Source organism: Ziziphus jujuba, chromosome 10 (genome assembly GCF_031755915.1).
Source record: "Ziziphus jujuba cultivar Dongzao chromosome 10, ASM3175591v1".
NCBI lineage: Eukaryota > Viridiplantae > Streptophyta > Magnoliopsida > Rosales > Rhamnaceae > Ziziphus > Ziziphus jujuba.
In genome coordinates this window covers 1,457,229-1,478,044 of record NC_083388.1, presented here as the reverse complement: position 1 = coordinate 1,478,044, position 20,816 = coordinate 1,457,229, and the positions used below count along the sequence as shown (strand labels likewise).

The 20,816-nt window shown below is 32.1% G+C and overlaps 3 protein-coding genes across 3 annotated transcripts; 2 read left to right on the top strand and 1 right to left on the bottom strand.

Moving 5' to 3' along the window:
* Positions 1–3,905: 3,905 nt before the first annotated feature.
* On the top strand, positions 3,906–6,030 carry LOC107406094 (receptor-like protein 6). The gene is made up of 4 exons (XM_060811882.1): positions 3,906–4,050; positions 4,167–4,307; positions 4,544–4,714; positions 4,964–6,030. The coding sequence occupies exons 1-4, from the start codon at positions 3,906–3,908 to the stop codon at positions 6,028–6,030; spliced, it is 1,524 nt and encodes a 507-aa protein (XP_060667865.1).
* A 4,166-nt stretch (positions 6,031–10,196) lies between these two features.
* LOC107406095 (non-specific lipid transfer protein GPI-anchored 12) lies at positions 10,197–13,843 on the bottom strand. The gene is made up of 3 exons (XM_016013188.4): positions 13,145–13,843; positions 10,691–10,741; positions 10,197–10,540 (listed from the first exon to the last, which is right to left on the bottom strand). The coding sequence occupies exons 1-3, from the start codon at positions 13,512–13,514 to the stop codon at positions 10,395–10,397; spliced, it is 567 nt and encodes a 188-aa protein (XP_015868674.1). The 5' UTR covers positions 13,515–13,843; the 3' UTR covers positions 10,197–10,394.
* A 3,342-nt stretch (positions 13,844–17,185) lies between these two features.
* On the top strand, positions 17,186–19,234 carry LOC107410365 ((+)-neomenthol dehydrogenase). Its single transcript, XM_016017783.4, has 5 exons — positions 17,186–17,444; positions 17,563–17,809; positions 18,176–18,253; positions 18,338–18,523; positions 18,656–19,234. Exons 1-5 carry the CDS (start codon positions 17,266–17,268, stop codon positions 19,031–19,033), a joined length of 1,068 nt encoding a protein of 355 aa, XP_015873269.3. The 5' UTR covers positions 17,186–17,265; the 3' UTR covers positions 19,034–19,234.
* Positions 19,235–20,816: the final 1,582 nt, after the last annotated feature.

The window sequence follows — 20,816 nt, the reverse complement described above, 5'->3', positions numbered from 1 at the left end:
CTAAGCTATAGTGTCAGTGGTATCAAGGTTAAGAAAATTCCACATGAATTGATGTGCATTTGTTCTTCCGATTGGTTTCTTGTGGAAGAAACCACCAACGGGTGATCTTCTAATGGTTCTTAGATTAGAACACAAAATTTCTAGATGTAGGATATTCAAAGTCATAGAGCAGGATGGTGAATTTAAATGTATTCTGGTTGTGGACTTGGGTGGTCATCCTTTATTTTTGGGAAGTGATAATTGCAATCCAGTAGCTGTTTCAGTAATAGATTATCCTAGGTACTGCAGGCCAAATTCCATTTACTATTCAAATATATGAAATCTCAGAAGAAAACAGAAGTATGCTAAAAACTAAAGGTCTTGAAAATCATAAATTTGGAATTGAAGAATACAACTTGGATGATCAAAATATACTGGAAGATGGAAGTGTCGAAACATCTTTTCAGGCGCCCTGGATTGTGCGGGCAATGTTCAACAATTCAACCAAGTTGCAGAAAAGTAGCTAGTTTAATTAGCATTTGTTTGGTTGTATGTTTACTCAACAGAAAATGATTAGAGGTGTTATCTGCCTATTAAACATGTATCATTATTTTTTAACCTTGACGTTAGGAAATCTTTGTGAAAGCATAATTTCTGGCCAAGAGTTTGTGTTAACTCAGAATGAACTGAAAAATTGCCTAGATTTGGCATACTATGTTAAAGTTTAATTTAGTTGGAACCAGTTTAAATTATGTTCCATGGCTCTAAAGTTTTTGCATGCTTTAGCTACTCTTGCCGACACGACTGGAATATTTTGGCAGCAGAGTGTATTTTCTATAAAACAGATTTCAATTTTCTATCAGGTTTTAGCAAATCAAGAGATGTCTCGTTGACATAATATAAGTATTAGTGGTAGAATGTTAAATCTTCCATTTTCCATCTCATAAGCATGCATTACAATTCCAGTCATTTGGTTAAAAATATATTAAATCAAGGAATGAAAATTGTCATATTGCACAGGGTTATTAACTGATGAAAAAACTCCATGCACATGTTAATTTGGCAGCTGGAGAAATTCGATCTACTCTTCATATTACCATTCATTGGGAGTGCCACTAATGCTAAGGGGTGTTGGTAATTTTAAATTTGGAATTGAAGAGTATAACTTGGAGGTTGAAAGTGTCCAGGGAGAATGACTTGATGAGATTTGTTTTCCTTGTTCTTGGATTCTTTCATCGATGTTCAACAAAGTTGCCTAGACTGCAGTATAATTAGTAAAAACTGTTCGGATATATATTGTTTAATTAACTAAAATGATTAAATTATTTTGTACTAAAATGTTTGTGAAAGCCTTATTTCTGTTGCAGGGGTGGTTTTTTCTTAGAACAGGACTGAACTGGTCTAGATTTTTTTTTTTGTTTTCCCCTCTTTTTTGTTATTATTATTATTTTTTTGGTAAAATGAAATTGTGCTATGTTGGCGTAATTGTTTTGCATTCATTAGCAAATCAATTTGATATCATTTTGTTTATTAGACAACTAGGAATTTTTTGGCAGCCCAACTTATATATTTCTATGTAGATGTTTCAATACTTTTCAGTTGACCCTGTTTTGTTTGCTAGTTATCAGTAAAGACGGTATGTCATGTAAGTTTGTCTAGAGTGTGACTTGTTAGACTTTCAGCTTTCTTTTGCAATATGAATTCTCATTAAAAAAAAAAAAAAAAAAAAAAAAAAACTTGTTATATGGATATTAAAATGTCTGGATATAAAGCTACCAATTAAAATTATCTTGTAGAATCTTAAAAAAGAATTTAAAAAATGAAAAATATGATTGGCCAAAGATGAGCAATATTCTGTTTCTGATAGGCATTAACATACAAATTAGGAGACTAAAACATGGTTGGAGGGCCAGTCTTCGGTAGGTAAGTCTTTCTCAGTCTGGCATTGATAGATGATGAAATGAATCGAAAATTGGGTTTGCGGTGATCATAAATTGGTAATGAGATATATAATTGTGTATTGTCATTTTCTAGCCAGCTTCCCGTTTCCTGGAGACCACTTGACTTATAATTATGATTCCCAACGCCAAATATGGCCAAGGTTCAAACTTTATGGTCCATACTTACTTCTCTGTAGGAAGCTCTCTAAACATTTTTTCTTCCATGCTTATCTAAGGAAAAAAAGGAAGAAAAAATTAAATTAAATTATAAATTATAAATTAAAAAATTATAAATAAAAAGAAAGGAAGAGCATTATAATATAAGAATTACTAGCAGAATATTAAATCTTCCATTTTCCATCTCGGAAGCATACATTACGATGGTCTGTTTTATTTTCCAGTCGTTTGGTCAAAAGTATTTTATATCAAGGAACGAAAATTGCTATACTGTACAGGGTATTAAGCATCAAGCCATTAACTAATGAAAAAACTCTACTACACATGTTAATTTGGCTGCGGACCAAATTTGATATACTATTCATATTACCACTTACTTGGAAGTGCCACGAACACTAAGAGGTGTTGGTAATTTTAAACTTGGACTAGGATGAAGGTATCCAGAGAGAATATGGAGTTGATGAGATTTGTTTTCCCGTCCCTTGCATTCTGCCATCAATGTTCAACGAAGTTGCAGGGAGCGTAGTTTAATTTCTATTAACTGTTTCGTTATATGTAATTTAATTAACTAAAAATGCTTACATGTGTAATTGCCTATTGAGCAAGGCATTTTGTACTTCCATGTTTGTGAAAGCCTCATTTCTGACGCAGGGGTGGTCTATTTCTTAGAATAGATTGAACTTGTCTAGATTTTTCTTCTTCTTCTTCTTCTTCTTTTTTTTTTTTTTTGGGTTAAATGAAATTGTCTAGATTTGGTTGGTTATGTTGGAATAATAGTTTTGCAAGCATTAGCCACTTAATATGAAATCATTTTGCTTATTGGACCGCTTGGAATATTTTGCCAGCCCAACATATATACTTTTAAGTAGATGTTTCAATGCTTTCAATTTGGCCCTGTTTTATTTGCTAGTTAAAGTAGGTATGTCATGTAAGTTTGCCTTGAGTGTGACTGTGTTAGACTTTTAGTTTTCTTTTGCAATATGAATTCTTATGAGAAACTTGTTATATGGAAATTGCAGTGTTTAGATATAAAGCTACTAAGTATTAGTATCTTGTAGAATCATAAAAAAGAATTAAAAAATGAAAAATATGATTGGCCAAAGAAGATGAATTTCTGTTTCTGATTAGCACTTGACATACAAATTTGGTGACTAAAACATTGTTGGAAGGCCAAGTCTTTGGTAGACAAATCTTTCTCAGTCAAGAATAGATAACATATGAATCGAAGATTGAGTTTGTGGTGATTATAAACTGCATTTTCATTTTATATAGCTAGCTTCCTAATTTTTCAGAGACGACTTTATTTATAACTATTATTCCAAAGGGTAAAATATGGGAAAAGTTCAAACTTTATGGCCCATGCTTGCTTCTATATAAGAAGCTCTCTAAGCATTTCCTCTTCCATGCTCATCTAAGACAAAGTGAATAAGAAAAAATAACCAAAAAACAAAAAAAAAAAAAAAATAACAAAACAAAACAAAAGCATTATGGGGTTGCCAATATTGTGCTTTGTTTTCCTGTTGTGGTGTTTATTTCTGAAACTTTTTTTGTTTGAGATTATTATGGCTGCTAACTCTTCTGCTTCTAATCTGCAGCCTTTTTGCCATGATGATGAGAGGTCAGCCTTGATGAAGTTCAAGCACAGCTTTGTCATTGACAAATATGCTTCTTTTTATGAAGGAGCTTATCCCTAGGTTTTATCTTGGAAATATTAAGGAGAAAACACCACCTGTTGCTCATGGGATGGAATCCAGTGTGACGAGGATACTGGTCACGTGATTGGTCTTGACCTCAGCAGTAGTTTCCTCTATGGCTCTTATCAACTCCAACAACACCCTTTTCAGCCTCATTCATCTTCAGACACTCAACCTTGATGATAATGACTTCAATTACTCTCATATTCCTCCTGCCATTAAGCAACTTTCTGGTCTAACTTACCTCAACCTCACTATACGTTTTCTGGCCAAGTCCCATTTGAAATTTCAAATCTGCCCAAGTTGTCCACCCTTGACCTGTCTTTTAATTCAGATCCTGTTACTGGAATAAAGTTTTTGAAACTTAAAAATCCAGATCTAAGAAGCCTAGTGAGAAACTTAACTAGTTTGGAAATTTTTCGCCTTAGTCACGTAGACATATCATCCACAATACCCGATTTCCTTGCAAACTTCTCTTCCTTGACGTCCTTGCTTCTTGAAGATTGTGAATTGTACGGTGAGTTTCCTAAAAGAATTTTTCAACTTCCAAATCTGCAAAACTTAATGTGGGATCAAACAAGAACCTTACTGGTTATTTGCCTGAGTTCCACGAAAAAACTAATCTTAGAGAATTGATATTGGCAGACACTCGATTTTCTGGAAGCCTACCTTTTTCAATTGAAAAGCTTGACTTATTAGAGGCGTTAGATGTTAGCAAATGCAATTTTTCAAGTATTATTCCATCTTTTCTAGGTGAACTTAGTCGACTTACTTTTCTAAACCTAGCGATGAACAACTTCAGTGGTAACATTGCTTCTTCTCTTCACAATCTTACCCAACTTATTGTATTATGTCTTCATTCCAATCACATAACTGGTCCAATCCCACCTTCGTTAGGAAACCTTACCAAACTAGAACTTTCAGGTAATCAACTGTATAGGCCATTTCCAAACTCATTATCTAAGCTCATAAATATGGAATTTTTCAATTTAGCTTTAAACAATTTGGGGGGGATTGTGAGATTCAACATATTTTTTAACATAAAAAGTCTCGCTTTTCTCATACTTAGTGAAAACAAGTTTTCAGTGGTCTTTGAGAAAACAAAGATAAATGAAACAAGTCCAAAATTCAAGCTTCTAGGATTGTGTTCATGCAACTTATATGAATTCCCAGGTTTCCTTAGGCATCAAAATGAGTTGGAGTGGTTCGAACTTTGTGGAAACAAAATCTACGGTCAAATACCAAAGTGGATGTGGAACACAAGTGTAGACACTTTGGAAGATTTGAACATTGGCGACAACTTCATAACAGTCTTTCACCAACAGCCTGCAGTTCTTCCCTGGGTTAACTTGGACGTATTAGAACTTTCCCTTAATATGTTGCAAGGACCACTTCCAATTCCTCTGCCATCCATCAAAGCATATATCATCTCAGGGAACATGATGACGGGAAAGATTCCACATGTGTTTTGCAACCTGAGTTCTCTTTACATCCTTGATTTGTCTGATAACAACATCGATGGCATGATTCCACAATGTTTCAGAAACTTGAGCAGTTCTTTGGCTGTGTTGAGTTTAAGAAACAACTCTTTTCATGGAGTCATTCCTCAAACATGTAGTGGCAATGCAAGCAACAACTTGATGTTGGTTGATCTTAGTTATAATCAGTTGCAGGGTCAACTACCACGCTCATTGTCCAACTGTATGATGCTAGAAGGTATTGTTGTCTCCAACAATCGTTTGAATGATGTTTTTCCATCTTGGTTGGGGTCCCTGCCGAAGTTGAAACTTCTTACATTGCGTAAGAATGAGTTCTATGGTGCAATTGGGAAACCTGAAAAGGATTTGGAGTTCCCTAAGCTGCAGGTGATTGATTTGTCTTGCAATAATTTCTCAGGCGAATTGCCATCTCAATACATCATCAGTTGGAATTCCATGAAGGTAATCAACTCCAGTGATTTTACATATATGAGTGCGGAGTTAGGCATTCCTGCTTTTGAGTATATGGGGAAGACACTCCTTCATCGCTATTCAATCACAATAACATCTAAAGGGGTAGAGATATACGATAAAGCCATCCAAGATATCTATGCTTTTGTTGATTTGTCAAGCAACAAATTTGAAAGGAAGCTTCCTCAACTGTTTGGGAACCTAAAGGCCCTTCGGTCATTAAACCTTTCGAACAACATGGTTTCAGGTCGCATCCCATCATCTTTGGGAGATTTAACAATGCTTGAATGATTGGACCTTTCTCAAAACAACCTCTCTGGAGAGATTCCTCAACAATTGAACCAGCTTGGATTCCTTGAACGCTTCAACGTCTCTCACAACATTCTGACGGGGCCTATACCACACGGGAACCAATCTAATACATTTGTCAATAGTTCATTCGAGGGAAATCCAGAATTGTGCGGTAATCCATTGTCAAGGAAATGTGGAGATTTACAGTTCTGGCCAACACTATCTTTGACTTTTGCCAAAGTTGATAATTCAGAGTTTCTATTCATATTGGATTGGAAGTTTGCGGTGGCAGGTTTTATGAGTGGACTAGCTGTTGGAGTGGCTCTTGGGAACACTATGATCACAATGCGGCATGGATGGTTGGAAAAGATGCTATCAAGAATGAGTAGAGGGAGGTGGGATTAGAGAAATTGAAGATTACCATGCCTTGATTCGTCATATCTTTTGTGTGCTGGTTCATTTTCATTTTCTTTTTCAACTGCTATGTTGCTCTTTTATTTATTTATTATTTATTATTGGTGTTTTCCATTTTTCTTCTTTAATATTATGTTATTTACTTATTATGACACGTTTAGTAGATAAAATTATATTGTTTTATTATACTGTATTGGATTAAAATGAATTGTATCAAACTATGCTGTTAATGTTTGATATTATTTGATGTAGAATCGTACTGTACTATAAATTTTTATAACAAATTTAATTTTTATTATTAGGCATGATAATAATTACATAATCAAAAGATATATAATATTACAAGAATTTTAAAAAAAGTTTTAACATTAAAAATTTAAAAGAGTTAATAATATTTAATTTTATATTGTAATTAATAAAAATTAATCTGTCATCATTTTTAATATTATAATCTAGTTTTCTTGAATAATTACATTATCTTTAATATAGTAAATGAAAAATATTAACATTGAAAAGTAGAAATTAATATTACTTGAGCGAATTTTGTTTACGTAAAAATATATATCTAGGTCAACTTATCATGACTAAACAAGAGACATAGAAGGAAAGACGAAAAAAAAAAAAAAAGAAAAAAAGAAAAAGGAAATAAGAAAAGGAAAGTAAGCTAAGTCGGGATTTTAACCAAAAAAATAAAAAAAATAAGTGATGCTTTGAAAATAAAAACAAAAGTAGCAGTGTTTTAAAAATCAAAAAATAAAATAAAATAAAAGCGGTTTTGAAAATCAATAAATAAATAAAAGAACAAAAAGATCGGCTGTACAGCCGTGCCCCACCCCTTCCCATCCCATCCTTTGTGAGTCATTTCCAGCGCAACAATTTCCCTCGTGGAGCTTGCAGCTTAATTAGTCCGCATCGGGTTCCACGCAAAGATAACTCTGCACTAATTAATGCGAGGCGGTCCTTGGAATTGTGCGCCAAGCATGTCCTTGAATTCTTATGTTGATTGTGTTAGTTTGTTACAAATGATGTAAATATATAAATAGGGATGTACATCGATTGGTATATTGGTTGTACAGTCTCCTTTGCTTCGTATTGATAGATTAACAATCAAGCACACTCGGTTTTTTCCAGCTTTTCTTCATTTTGGACTGAATTATTAAATTAGAAATAAAAATTGCTTAGAAATCGGGTAAATACGGTAGAAAAACAACTATAGCTTCTATTGTGCCACTATGCTGACTGAAAAGAGAACTCTCAAAACCCCCAAAGCTATCAGGTAAAAAGGCCAAGTACATCATCATAAATCATCAATGTCATACAGAATCCATCTTTGGTGTTTGCTAGAATCCATGCATTTGAATTAGTACATTAGATCTCTAGAGGCAGGGGTAGGCAGTTGAAGCTTAAATCTTCGTGGGATTAAGAAATTAAAATTTTCCATTTTTCTACGGAACAACAAAAATATGTAATACATATTTAAGCTTTCACCAGCTATATCTGATTATTGTCATCTTGCATAATTCCTCTGCATCATTTTCACCTTGTCTCTGAAGCACACAAATTTCTCACCATGACAGTTTTTCTGACTCTCTCATTTTGCATACAAATTTATACCATTAGCCTTATCAGTTTCTCTGCTTCCTCCAAGCATTCTGGCCTCTCAAAAAGATCTACCATACAACCATACTAGTGCTCAATTTATGGGGTTGGAAATCTTGAAATCTTCCTTATTGCTTTAAACTACCTCTCCAATTCCTCAACCAAGATCTTGCAACAACCAAAATGTTGTTATACGTTCAGCTTAAATTTTGCATGGTGCTCAAATGTCCAAAAATATGTACATAGTTGAATGCAAGTTTTTGTTGAATTTGAAATAAAAATTATCATTGGTTTTAATGGAGCACGATGTTGCAACGACTTTCGTTGCACCTTGCATTTTGTCACCAATATTCACATGAAGTTGCAAAAATGTGTAGTTTAGTATTTGTTTGGATATATTTAGATTAATTATTGAACAAAAATTGCTTACAGGTGTGGTTACCTACAATACATGAGTCATTTTGAAAGGTTGAAATTTGATGCTCTGTAACCTTTGTGAAAGACTGGTTGCTGGTGAAGAGGTAATGTATTTTTCTCAGAATGAACTGAAATCAGATTTCAATTTGATATCAAAGTTTGAAAGAAACTAAGAGAAAGGTAAGAGAGAATAAGATCAGATGGGGTTTAGCAATTCAAGATGTCTCGTTCTTTAATGGCACGCATTTAAAGCTTCCCGAAATTGATTGAAAAGCAGTAAGACACAGAATATGAAAAATTAAATTTATTTCCATGCTTTTGACCCTTTTTTGATCTTTTTCTGGTTATCAGTAATTGGATGTCATGTAAGTTTTTTATTTATTTATTTTTTTTTTTTTGGGTAAATGGATATCATGAAAGTTTGTCTTAAAAAGTTTAAAATTTTTTAGCTATACGAAATATATACACCTATGCAAAAATATATATGTTTGTTAGCCATAATTATGCAAGGGAAAATATAAAGATTTTATATGTTTGAAGAAAAAAGAACATCTAGCACTAGCAACTAGCAAGGCCTACAGGATTTATTATACGTACAAACTTGCAAGTGATTCCGACTCGGCCAAGGATAAACAATTTTATTTGTTATATAGAAAAGGGGGAAAAAAAAAATAAATAAACAACGATGTGACTTGGTATTATTAGTGAGACAGAGAATGGGCCATGAAATCAAGATAAAAAGATCTGCACTGGTTGATAGGATGTAGTTCCGGTTGTATATATTAAATTTGGGGTATAATGCTCAAGTCATAACTATCGGGAATTAATTTGAAATTTAGAACCAACTATAATAAATAGAACATGAAAAAAGTGAGACATATGAAAGAGAGATTCTCGCTTTACTCATTATTCATGAGCTAGCTTTAATTATAATCTAATTGCTTTAAATCTTAATCACTAAAAAGGTATATAAAGTGTTGAAATCCATGTTGTAACCAATAAGATTATGAGTTCGATTCGGGATCTCTAAATTCAAAATTTCTCTCTTACTTAACGAAAAAACAAAAAAAACAAAGAGTTCTACTAAGATTTTAATAATGATTAAATGTAATTAATTATACATTAAAATATAATATAAAACATAAATTATTTTGAAATAGCTGATTAAATTACCACAAGTTTTATAAATCTTACTCGTCGACAAGTAAAATTTGTCAAAAAGAAAATAAAAGCACAGAAAAGAAATGGGCCAACCTTTCTCTACTAAAATGTTGGAAATTAATGAAGCACAAAAAATAATAATAAATAAAAATTGCTGGACAACGGCCATTACGCTAGTAACTCCACCTACTTAGTTTTGGTCCCTTTTATTTGTTTATTTATTTTTGTAGAAATGGGATTTTTTATTTTTTATTTTATTTTATTTTTATTTTTTTGATAAACTGAAATGTAGAAATGGTCCATTATGTTTGATGTGATCGTGAATGAATTGTCCTACAACACTGTATGTGATCTGAGCTGTAACCATGTGACATAAAATTGGTACGCCATATCTACCCAAAGAATACTTTGACAATGATACTGAGAATGTGCCATTTTTCTTCATCTGTTTTATATGATTTCGTTGCCATACAAGACAAACTTGCACTTAATTTGTACCCATATAGATAATAAATAATATGTTACTGTTTTTTTTTTTTTTTTTTAGGGAATTTAACTTGAAGGAAAAAAAAAAATTTGACCTGAAAGTTTTCCAGAATTGCATAAATAAATAATTATCGAGAAACTCCTACATATAACTATAATTATCGTCACTAAACATATAGAGAAGACTATCTGTTTTTTCAAATCAATGGGTTAAATGAAAATTTTAAAATAAAATAAAAATGCAGAAACTCATTCCAGAACATATATATATTTAAAAAAAAAAAAAATCAGAAGAATTTGGGAAGAAAGGCGATTGCAAAGCCAATAAGCAAAGCCATAGCAGACGATGCAGCATTTGATGAGGCTCCATTGTCATTTTTGGATGTTGCTCCAGGTGAAGGAGAGGAAACAGACCCTTCTGATGGCTGTGGACCTACATTATGATTTATTTTTTCATTTATATTATAAGTATATTGTTTAGTAATTTTCAAATACTAAATATTTAGCATTTTTAGCAAAACAAAAATAGATTAAGCAAACTATAGAACAAAAGAAAAGGTGTCAGAACGAGAAGAAATTGTACCAGGTGAGGCAATTTCAGAGGAGACAGGACCTGGCACTGGGTACCCAGCAACTGTAAAATTCATCACCCACAAACCCATTTAGTTAGTAAATATCATTGTAGGATATATAACTTACATAAATCCAAAAGTAATCTTCATTTGCATGTGACGTAAATTACAGTTTTAGTATAATATAAATATTGTATTTTTTTTTTATTGTACATGAAATTTGGCAATGTTACCTAATCTTTTATTCATTTAAGAAAGAAGAAGTACATAGATGAAGAGGGCGGCGGGCAAGAGAAAATTGAACTATAATAAATTAAAGTTATATATATATATATATATATATAGGCATGGAAATCATTATTTTTCACCGACAATTTGGTTGTGAATATTTTTGTTATGTTAGGAAGTTTTAATTAATGGCTTTAAATGCGGGCAGCAATTTCAGGAAATATAGCAGCTGGCTTTCACATGCATGTATAATAAAAAATTGAACTACTTCAATTATGGGGAATCGGAATGAGCAAAATATCATACCAAACACATCCTCTTCTATTTCATCCAAAAAAAAAAAGGGTCGTATCCTCTTATACGTAAATTTATGTAATATGTATAAATCTACTACTATACAATATAATCAAAGTCATATTTGGATTTTGTCCAAAATAAAAAAGTCATATTAAGATATATAATAATAATAATAATAATAAATTATTATAGGACCGTGTGTACAAGAAAAATAATTAAATTTCAAGCTTTTAAAGACAAAATAAAACAGAGAAACAATAAAAATTGTCATATTGTACATTCTATTAACTAATAAAAAAATCAGCAAATGTTAATTAACCGAAATGCCACAGCATTAAAACAGAAAAACTATTTATTAACATTTGTTTACTAATAATTGGAGTTTTCTATCATAACTCATGCAGAACTTCAAGTAACATAGTACTACTAGCTAACTATGTTAGCTATACAAACATTTATTAATTAGAAGTATTTAGTAGTATAATCATATATTATGCAAATTATGGTTTATTAATTTTTTTTCCTCAAAAACAAAACTTAAGTTTAAATCATATTTTTCTTATTTGATAAATTAAGGTAAAAGGCATGATGTGCGAGTTTATTGAATACAAAGTTGTGGTAATATTTTGCAATTTATACCATTTCTTAGTTAAAGCTTTACATTTTTTGTTTTGGGTGATAGTAGTTGCATTTGGCACAAAAAGCCCCGCATGCAGGGGATTAAAAGGCAAAAGCTCTCCCTCTCACATCATTATCCGCAGTAATAATAAGATTAGAAGGGAGAGTTTTACGCCAAAATAAAAAAAAAAATGATTAGAAGGGAGAGCTATCATATTAGAAACGACAACATAAAGATTACAACTTAGTTAAAGCTTTACCTAAGAACTTTTAAAAGGTTCAAAATATAAAAGGGAGTTTATGACCACAAGTCCAAGCTTGAGAGAGAAGCCTCTTTAAGATGCAATAAAACCAAACAACTACCAATCTTTTAAAGAGTGTGGACGGATGAAGAAGACAGCACAGTCTCCTAGGTTATATCTAAATCAAAAAAAGTCACAACCTATCTATTTTATCTTCTCTTCCTTGCCAAGTCTAAATCAATTTTCAAATTGCTACATTTCTTTATTATTATTGTTTTTCTTTTTTATTGTTTTTCTTAATATCTTTAAAGACATAGCAATTAAATTATGTTTTAATCTTTCTCTTTTTATACAAAATCCACAAAGAAAGAATCATACAAAAATGCATTAGGATCTCATCCTATTTATATTCTTTTTTATAGAAAGATTTTATAATCATGACCGACTGGATAGAATTTCATGCAAGCTAATGCAAAATCGGTGTTTTTTAGAAAAATCGACCTTTTTTTTTTTTGTAGCGTCTAATTTTAGAAAAATCGATCTTTTTTTCTTGTGTAACGCTTGGTTTTTACGGATCCGCATACAACTCCATCCGGACAATTCTAACTGTAAAAGGACTCTTTATATATATATATATATATATATATATATATATATATGTATATAACTTACCAATAAGTCCTTTCCCCCAACAACAACATCAAACTTTTAACCCACAAATGATTGTTCTTCCAAGAAATTAATAAATAACAAAGAGTAATGCATGAAATTAATTAAGAAGAAAAGTCCTTTTATATACTAAACATGTCGTTTTACCCCCAAAAAAAAAAAAAATACTGAACTAATGCTTTTGGTGAACAATAAAAATTTTACTAAGATAAAACAAATATTTTATATATATATATATATATATATATATAAAACAAAAAAGAAAGCACTAATTTTTCAAACAAAAACACATGGCAAATTTTATAGTACAATAAGAATTCATAAAAAAAAGTTTAAGGAGCAATTGTAAAACAGAAATCAGAATGTTGATGATGAAATTAGTAAGAAGAAGAATAAGTAAATGCTACTTACGAGAGCATAAGCTAGGAGGAGGAGTGGTAACTTTACAGACAGAAGGAAGGTTGAGAGCTCTCTTGGTGTCAATTGGAACACCCAAACTGTTTGAATTAGCAAGCAAGTAGCAAAGGCATATGGGATTGTTGTCAACCAGCCCTTTGAGCTCCGGACAACATGGCTTGTCCGGCACAGTCACGTTGCTCCCTTCTTGCACATAACTCAGGCAATCTGCCAATCCCAGCACCACCGTGAAGCAGTCTGTCGACGACGGTCCCGGTGCCGGGGCAGCTATTGGTGCATCATGTGCTGATACACCATAAAATGACATCAACATAGCAACAACAACAACAACCATGGCACTAGTAGTGGCTTGGGCTATGGCCATTTTTTTTTTGGGGGGTGGTTTCTCCTCTCTTTTCTCTTGTGTGTATTCTGTGTGGAGATGAAGAGAAAATAGGAGATAAATATTGAGGTTTTTGTGGGGAAAGAGGCTTGCTAACTTTTGTAAGCGAAATTAATACTTGTAACCACCACCCAACTCTTTCAAATTTTTTTTTTTTATTTTTTTTTTTTTTACTCTTGTTTTGTTGGCTTCCTATAGCTGGCTTTTTCTTTTCTTTTCTTTGACATAGCCTCCTTGCTCAAGGGTTATTTTCACACCCATATTCTTTATTCATTTTATTTTCTTTTAGGTATAAATATACACAGCCTGGCTATTATCAGAATATTTTTATGATAGAATTTTTGTATATATATGTTGTTTTATATATATATATATATATATATGTGTGTGTGTGTGCGCTTAAGATTTGTATTATACTAAGAAAACCCTATAGAAAAATGATGAGTGCAATCAATTTTGAAAATGACAGGAGGGATGTATGTAGTTCGGCCTTTTTGGACCAAACCCTGAAAAAGCCCAATTGATGTTCAAACACATTTGAATTGATACATAAAAAGCAAAAGCAAAACCAAAATGTTCTCCATAAATTAATTAATTACAAAACTGAAAACCCCAATAGATTACAGCTTGGCAAACTTCCAACCATATAATAAGTAATTAACTTGGCGTGTGGATCACATATCACAATATATCGATCTCATGGAAAAGGTTAAACATCTATTCTATTTTCTACAATTGGGTTGGGTTTTTAAGACGAAAACCCTGGGAAACCTTTGGAATATTGCAAGTATCATTAATTTTCTTTTTTTCTTTTTTAAATTTTTATTTATTTAATTTTCCTGCTTTGAATAAAAAGCTTGGAGACTTTATGGCAGGCATAATATAAGGTGATGTCTTTGTGGTTGGAAGGGGGACTAAGAGGAAGAGAGGAAAATGATGGAAATACAGCGAAGCAAATTCATCATCCAGTATAAAAGCTTTTCTTATTTATCCACATAAATCATCTACCAATGAAACCTGCAGTTGATTTGGTCATTACAATTAACTCTTATTTTAAAAACTAAATATGGAAAATAAACATTCAATAATAACCAAATTAAAATACCATGTGGAAATTCAATTGGTGATGATTAAAATGATTATGGTGACAAAATAGTGTTTTTCTATGATAAATATAGGATTAGTAAATACTAATTGAATGTCCCGAGAAGTGGGGGTGCGTGGGTAAGGAATAAGTGGCATGCTTTATCTGCAATTCTTGGGAAGTTGGAAGTTGATCTGGTCCTCCATTGAAAGGCGCACAGATGGGCATTTATGAAACAATTGGCAAGGGCATATATATATATATATATATATATATATAATTAATGCATATATAGTTTTTGGTAAATTGAAATCACATGTTAATGTGTCATTTGCTGTCTCTGCATTTTATTTATTACATAATTCATTCCGTTATATGTATATTTTTTTATGGATTGAGGAAACAATATTTTATTAATGTAACTGTCCATATATATATAAAGATCATTGGATTAGTACTTAATACAACTACGTAGGAGTGATTGCCTAAACTATATATATCATGTCATTAATTAGAGACTATCGTCATACATATATATATATATATTGGCTTTATATAAATACCATAGGAATTAATGATGCCGAATTTGTTCTAATTTGCTGGTTATCCTTATTATTTTCATTACAAATTAAAGCATAATACCTTGTAATTATATGGTTATTTCAAAAAATGCGTGTGCACTCCATATTAATGCTTCATTATCGCTACATTGATACTTTATTAGTGCAGAAGATTTTTTTAATTTTATTTTTTTAAAATTATATTTAGACTCTTACAGCCAAAAACAAAATGATGATAAACAAAGTTTTTTAATTACTTGTCAAATGATGTTTTGACCCAATTGGTATATGCCACTTACATTCAAATTGCAATTTTCATATATTAAAATTGATAATAATAAGAAAATCTATTATAATGTCCTTAGGGACTCTGAAGCAGGCATGCCTAAGTCCAACCATGTGGTCCCATATTGTAGCTGTAGGCCATGTTTATGTTAATTTACTTTTTAATTAAATATTCAATGAAACATATTGAACTTGATGTTAACCATGAAAACAAACCTCTCATATTCATATTAATCAAAAACATATGACCAATCAATTTGGACAAAGCGATGAATCCAAACTCTTATATATAGCAAAATTCCAAGCATCTTCCTTAAGATTTTCAACATTCTTCATAAATATATATATCATGTGTCAAACCCACAATTTGTACCAAGTTCTTATCATTCAATCTTCTTAACTTCTCTATATTCTTCATTTCCAATGCTTCTACTATTACCTATTCAATAAGGTACATTTCTAATTCTGATCAATTCTCTCTGCTCTGTTCCCTACCCATTTTGTAAATCCTTGTGCCTCCAATATCACATTGCCAGGGTTAAGACATTTCCTTCACATTTTCAATTCATATAAATATATATATAAGACTATTTATGAATATTTTGGTAATTACTTAAAAGCATAAAATATATATAATTCATTTACTTTGTATTAATTGTACCACTTTTGTCTTGTATTTCATTATTAATGTAGCTCAGTTTTGCTTTCGTGTTTTGTGTTTACGCTGCAATTTAAAGTTTAGGACAATAAATTCAGATGTTTAAGAAAATAACAATGAAAGTCTGCCCAATTCAATACTATTATTGCTCAACAACTAATTTAGAAAGAAAAAAAAAAAAATTGTACTTCCATTATACATCTTCATTCTTCAAGCATGTATAATCCTAACAGGAAGCTCTCAACTCTTGCATAACATAACGCTGAAATTAATCAATATCACCCACAGCATACTAGTAATTTCCTACTACTGACTACACAAAAGCCAATTATTTTGTACTTCTTTTTGTGTACTTGAATTAAATTTTAGAGAAATCAAAACAGAGTCTCCTCTTATAAATTTTTACAAATTATTCTTGGTTTCAAATTCTTATTCCCCGTTGGAGCCAAAAAGAAAAAGAAAAAAAAAAAAAAATCCCTCACTTCGTCTTCCAGCTGTCCTATTTTCCTTGCCACTTGTCCTTAGGAAATTGCCACATATTTGTTTGGCTTTTTTCAAGGTGTCATTAGTCAGGTTTCATCTCTCTCTGGGTGAAGGTGGAAATTGGAATAAGGTTATATTCCTCTACCGTACTTGTGCATTGACTAATTTACCCTTGAAAATTTGTGTATGTGGGGCTTCCTCATTGGTGTGTGATCTTTGGGTAATTAGCATTACCCTTTATGAACCAGTATCTGTATTCAATTTTTCTGTTGAGTTGACTTGAGACATTTACATGACCTATTTTCATTTATGAAGTTTAAGAATTTGTTAATGGCCGGATGATTTCCACTGGTATGCATGTTTTTTTTTTGGTATATGATATGATATGCAGTTAATTTAAGTACATGTTTGCTTTATATGGTCCTCTATATAGTTTTATGCATAATTAATTCTATTAATATATATACTTTTAATCTCGATGTGTAATAGACTAATTTAATTTATTAAATAAACTTATATATAAAAAAAAAAGTAGAATAAAAATACTAAACAATACCATTGGTAGCATTAAGGAGTGAATTTAAAATAATGATAATAAAAAATAAAAAAAATTAAAAAAAAAAACCCTAGCCAAAAGAATACAAGGATGGAAGTTTCACTGTCATGAGTGGATACAGTGAATCAATCAGAGTTTTAAGCATGATATTAGGCAGCCAAATCTGGCCAACAATTGCTAAACCTTGTGTGCTAATCTGGTGCAGCAGCAAAACAACTAAAAGTCTTACCAAAGCCCCTATCATCTCCTGCAAAATGGCAACTAACGGGAAGCATAAAGCAGAGAGGTACTTTAATCTGTTTTTTTTTTTTTTTCCCCACCATTTTTGAAGTCCCAAAATTTGTCTGAAAAAACACAAGTGAGTTCTGTCATGGTGTTGGGTGTTGGTGGTGTTGTGTTTGTAGGATTGCAGTGGTAACTGGAGCAAACAAAGGCATTGGTTTTGAAACAGTGAGGCAACTGGGTTTTGAAGGGATAACTGTGGTGTTAACTGCTAGAGATGAGAAAAGGGGAATAGAGGCCAAATCATTGCTCCATCAAATGGGTTTATCAGATCGTGTGGTTTTTCATCAACTTGATGTTTTGGATCCGCTAAGCATCCAGTCTTTGGCTGACTTTGTAAAAGACAGATTTGGCAGGCTTGATATCTTGGTAAGTAAGTGAAAGACAAAAGAATATGACATAAAAGCCCCAAATCATTTGGAAATTTAAGTCTATGCTCCTATAGGTTTATGCCTAACTAGCGCAGAATAATATCAGAGAAAAAAGTTCTGTATTGCATCTTGAAAAGGGAATGTATAAAATCTCAATCATTTTGGAAGGAAATTCTAAGAGAAAAACAGTAACCCAAATGAAGATATTGCATAAATTTGGAGGTTCTCTGAAGAAAATGAAAAAGATAGAAGAAAATTAGCTGCTAAGGAGTAATGCTTTCATTTTGATACTAGGTCTTGGTCCTCACTGATTTTGTTAAAGTGGAAAAATGATTAAATCGGTGATTTTGGTTAATTTGGACAGGTGAATAATGCTGGGGCCTCTGGACTTGTAGTTGATGAGGAAAGACTAAGGGCCTTAAACATAGATCCAACAGATTGGGTAAGATCAAAAAGTTGTTTCTGAACTATATACCTATGAATGTGTGTATGTATATCTTAGAAAAAGTACTTTTGTCTTGTGCAGCTTGCAGGGAAGGTGGTCAATTTAATTGAAGGTGTTATAAAACATAACTATGAGAAAGCGCAAGAATGCTTGAATACTAATTACTATGGAGTAAAAAGAGTGACGGAAGCTCTTCTCCCACTCTTGCAGCTTTCCCCTGCAGGGGCAAGGATTGTGAATGTTTCCTCTCTCAGGAGTGAGCTGAAGGTAAACAACAACACCTGCTAATCGCTATTTAGAAGACGAGAAACAATTTCGTTTACTCTTTTCTTTCTTTATTTAGAACCATATCGAAGAGTAATCATATCCTAATTTGCTGTGAGGAAAACTATTATGCAGAGAATTCCAAGTGAAAGCATAAGGAACGAACTTGGGGACATAGAAAATTTGACAGAGGAGAAGGTGGATGCAATTTTGAAAAGATTTCTACATGATTTCAAAGAAAATGCACTTGAAGCCAATGGATGGCCATTGATGCTCCCTGCATACAGCATGTCAAAAGTTACTCTAAATGCATACACTAGAATTCTTGCTAAGAAGTACAACAATATGTACGTCAACTGTGTACATCCTGGTTTTGTCAATACAGATATTAATTGGCATACCGGGACTTTGACTTTGGAAGAAGGAGCTGCAGGTCCTGTCAAGTTGGCCCTTATACCAGATGGAGGCCCTACTGGTTGCTATTTTGATCGTACTGAAGTTGCTGATTTTTGATTTTGTCCATGTTTCTCTGTACCAATAACAGCTTTAATATTCTGTAAGTTGATATATGCTATATTAGTTGGAAGAATAAAGTACGAACCTATATGTGTGTGGGAAAACATTTTGTGCTCGTTTGGTAACGTGTTGGTTTTTGTTTTTTCTATGTACTTGTATGTAATTTATTTATTTTTAATGTTAGTAGTTATTGTTAAAGTTTTGCTAGGTATCTCAATTAATTACAAATTTAAGAGTAGAAAAAAAGAAAAAGAAGAAAACACAACAGCAACAACATGCCACTAAGGACAGGACTTGGGAATGCCACTATTTTGTTTTTCAGTTTTGTTTCTTTTGGCTGGAGTTTGTTGTTGATTTCAATTTTTGCTGATTGGAGGAGGGTAGCATCTGCATGGTTACTCGTTCTTTCTATCATTCTTAGAGAGTTTAACACGCAGCAATTCGAACCCTGATCTTGGTCACACTCTATTCAGTTAGTTCTTTCGTTCTTGGAATTGGATTCAGTTTTAAGCTGCTTAAATTGATTATTTTAATCTTGTTTTGGTGGTCTAATTTTCTTTGGTTATATGTTTAGATTTTGATAAACTTTTGGTAATTAAATATATAAATTGAAGAGGAAAACGATGTGCTTGGATCTCTTAAAATTTAGAAGCTGTTGATTTGGATTGGTTGGATACTCCAAATGTTTGAGAAAAGTCCTCACTCACTGGTCTCTGCTGCTGGTTGGCAGTTCAGAAGTAACAATATAGCTTACCACAATTGAATTTCATAAAGTGGTGTTCAACAAAATTTCACAAGGTGTATTTTGATTTTCCAAGCTTGTTTTAAGTTTTTGAACCAAAAAAGCACTCATCAATCAGAAGAAACACAAGTATAATAAATGGTAAATAGATATTCATCGAAATATGAGTAGCAGTTCCTTTACCACCTTATGCTTCCAAAACAGTATACAAATGACATATTGCTGTTTAAATGAATATAATGATCTTTTCTTTTCTATTTTGATTTTGTTTTTTCCCTGCAAACTCTATCCCCTCACCCCCTAAAACAGGGCTTATATGAAACTTGTAAGTCATACTATATTGTAAGGACATTTAGACCTTCCTATATATACTTTTTGTTTGCAAAAATTGTTTTAACACTTGGATCTTGGTTTTTCCTTTTATATATTGTAAGACAATTGTTCGTGCTGCAGTGGAACTCAATGGGAGTGATTATTTGAAGTACACACATATCCACATACATGCTGCGATGGAACTCAATGGGAGTGATTATTTGAAGTACGTTGTTGTACTTGTACCTTATACACATATCCACATACATGCTGCGGTGGAACTCAATGGGAGTGATTATTTGAAGTACGTTGTTATACTTGTACCTTATACACATATCCACATACATGCATGCACCTAGACCTGTTACATCTGTAGTTCACATGAATATGCATGGACCTGATGTGAAAGATATAAACATGTCTAAATGTATTATGTAGCAAATTACAGATGCAAATGATTCGGTACCTTTGTCAAAAAATAGCTGGTGGATTTTATTGGTATTTAGTTAAACTTATTTTTGTCAACTATCATTCATAACATTTTAAAAATAAATTATTTTTTTATATTATGACTTTTGTTTAGAAAAAACTTGTTGACCAAGAGTGCATGCTGTATGCATGATGCATGTATTGAGTTTAAAGAAAATCCATGGATGGGAAATGACATACAGGATTATAGGAAATTTCATGTTAGAAACTTAAAATGTGTCAAGCGGGATTCCACTT

What these genes read in the sequence shown, in the direction of transcription:
- LOC107406094 (XM_060811882.1), top strand. Translation starts at nt 3,906, where the DNA reads ATGGCTCTTATCAACTCCAACAACACCCTTTTCAGCCTCATTCATCTT. An exon ending in TGAAGATTGTGAATTGTACG is followed by an intron (nt 4,308 to 4,543) that starts GTGAGTTTCCTA and finishes CATCTTTTCTAG; the next exon opens with GTGAACTTAGTCGACTTACT. An exon ending in TACCAAACTAGAACTTTCAG is followed by an intron (nt 4,715 to 4,963) that starts GTAATCAACTGT and finishes ATGAATTCCCAG; the next exon opens with GTTTCCTTAGGCATCAAAAT.
- LOC107410365 (XM_016017783.4), top strand. Translation starts at nt 17,266, where the DNA reads ATGAGTGGATACAGTGAATCAATCAGAGTTTTAAGCATGATATTAGGC. An exon ending in TTGGCAGGCTTGATATCTTG is followed by an intron (nt 17,810 to 18,175) that starts GTAAGTAAGTGA and finishes TAATTTGGACAG; the next exon opens with GTGAATAATGCTGGGGCCTC. An exon ending in CTCTCAGGAGTGAGCTGAAG is followed by an intron (nt 18,524 to 18,655) that starts GTAAACAACAAC and finishes ACTATTATGCAG; the next exon opens with AGAATTCCAAGTGAAAGCAT.
- LOC107406095 (XM_016013188.4), bottom strand. Translation starts at nt 13,514, where the DNA reads ATGGCCATAGCCCAAGCCACTACTAGTGCCATGGTTGTTGTTGTTGTT. An exon ending in TCCTCCTAGCTTATGCTCTC is followed by an intron (nt 10,742 to 13,144) that starts GTAAGTAGCATT and finishes TGAATTTTACAG; the next exon opens with TTGCTGGGTACCCAGTGCCA. An exon ending in CTCTGAAATTGCCTCACCTG is followed by an intron (nt 10,541 to 10,690) that starts GTACAATTTCTT and finishes ATCATAATGTAG; the next exon opens with GTCCACAGCCATCAGAAGGG.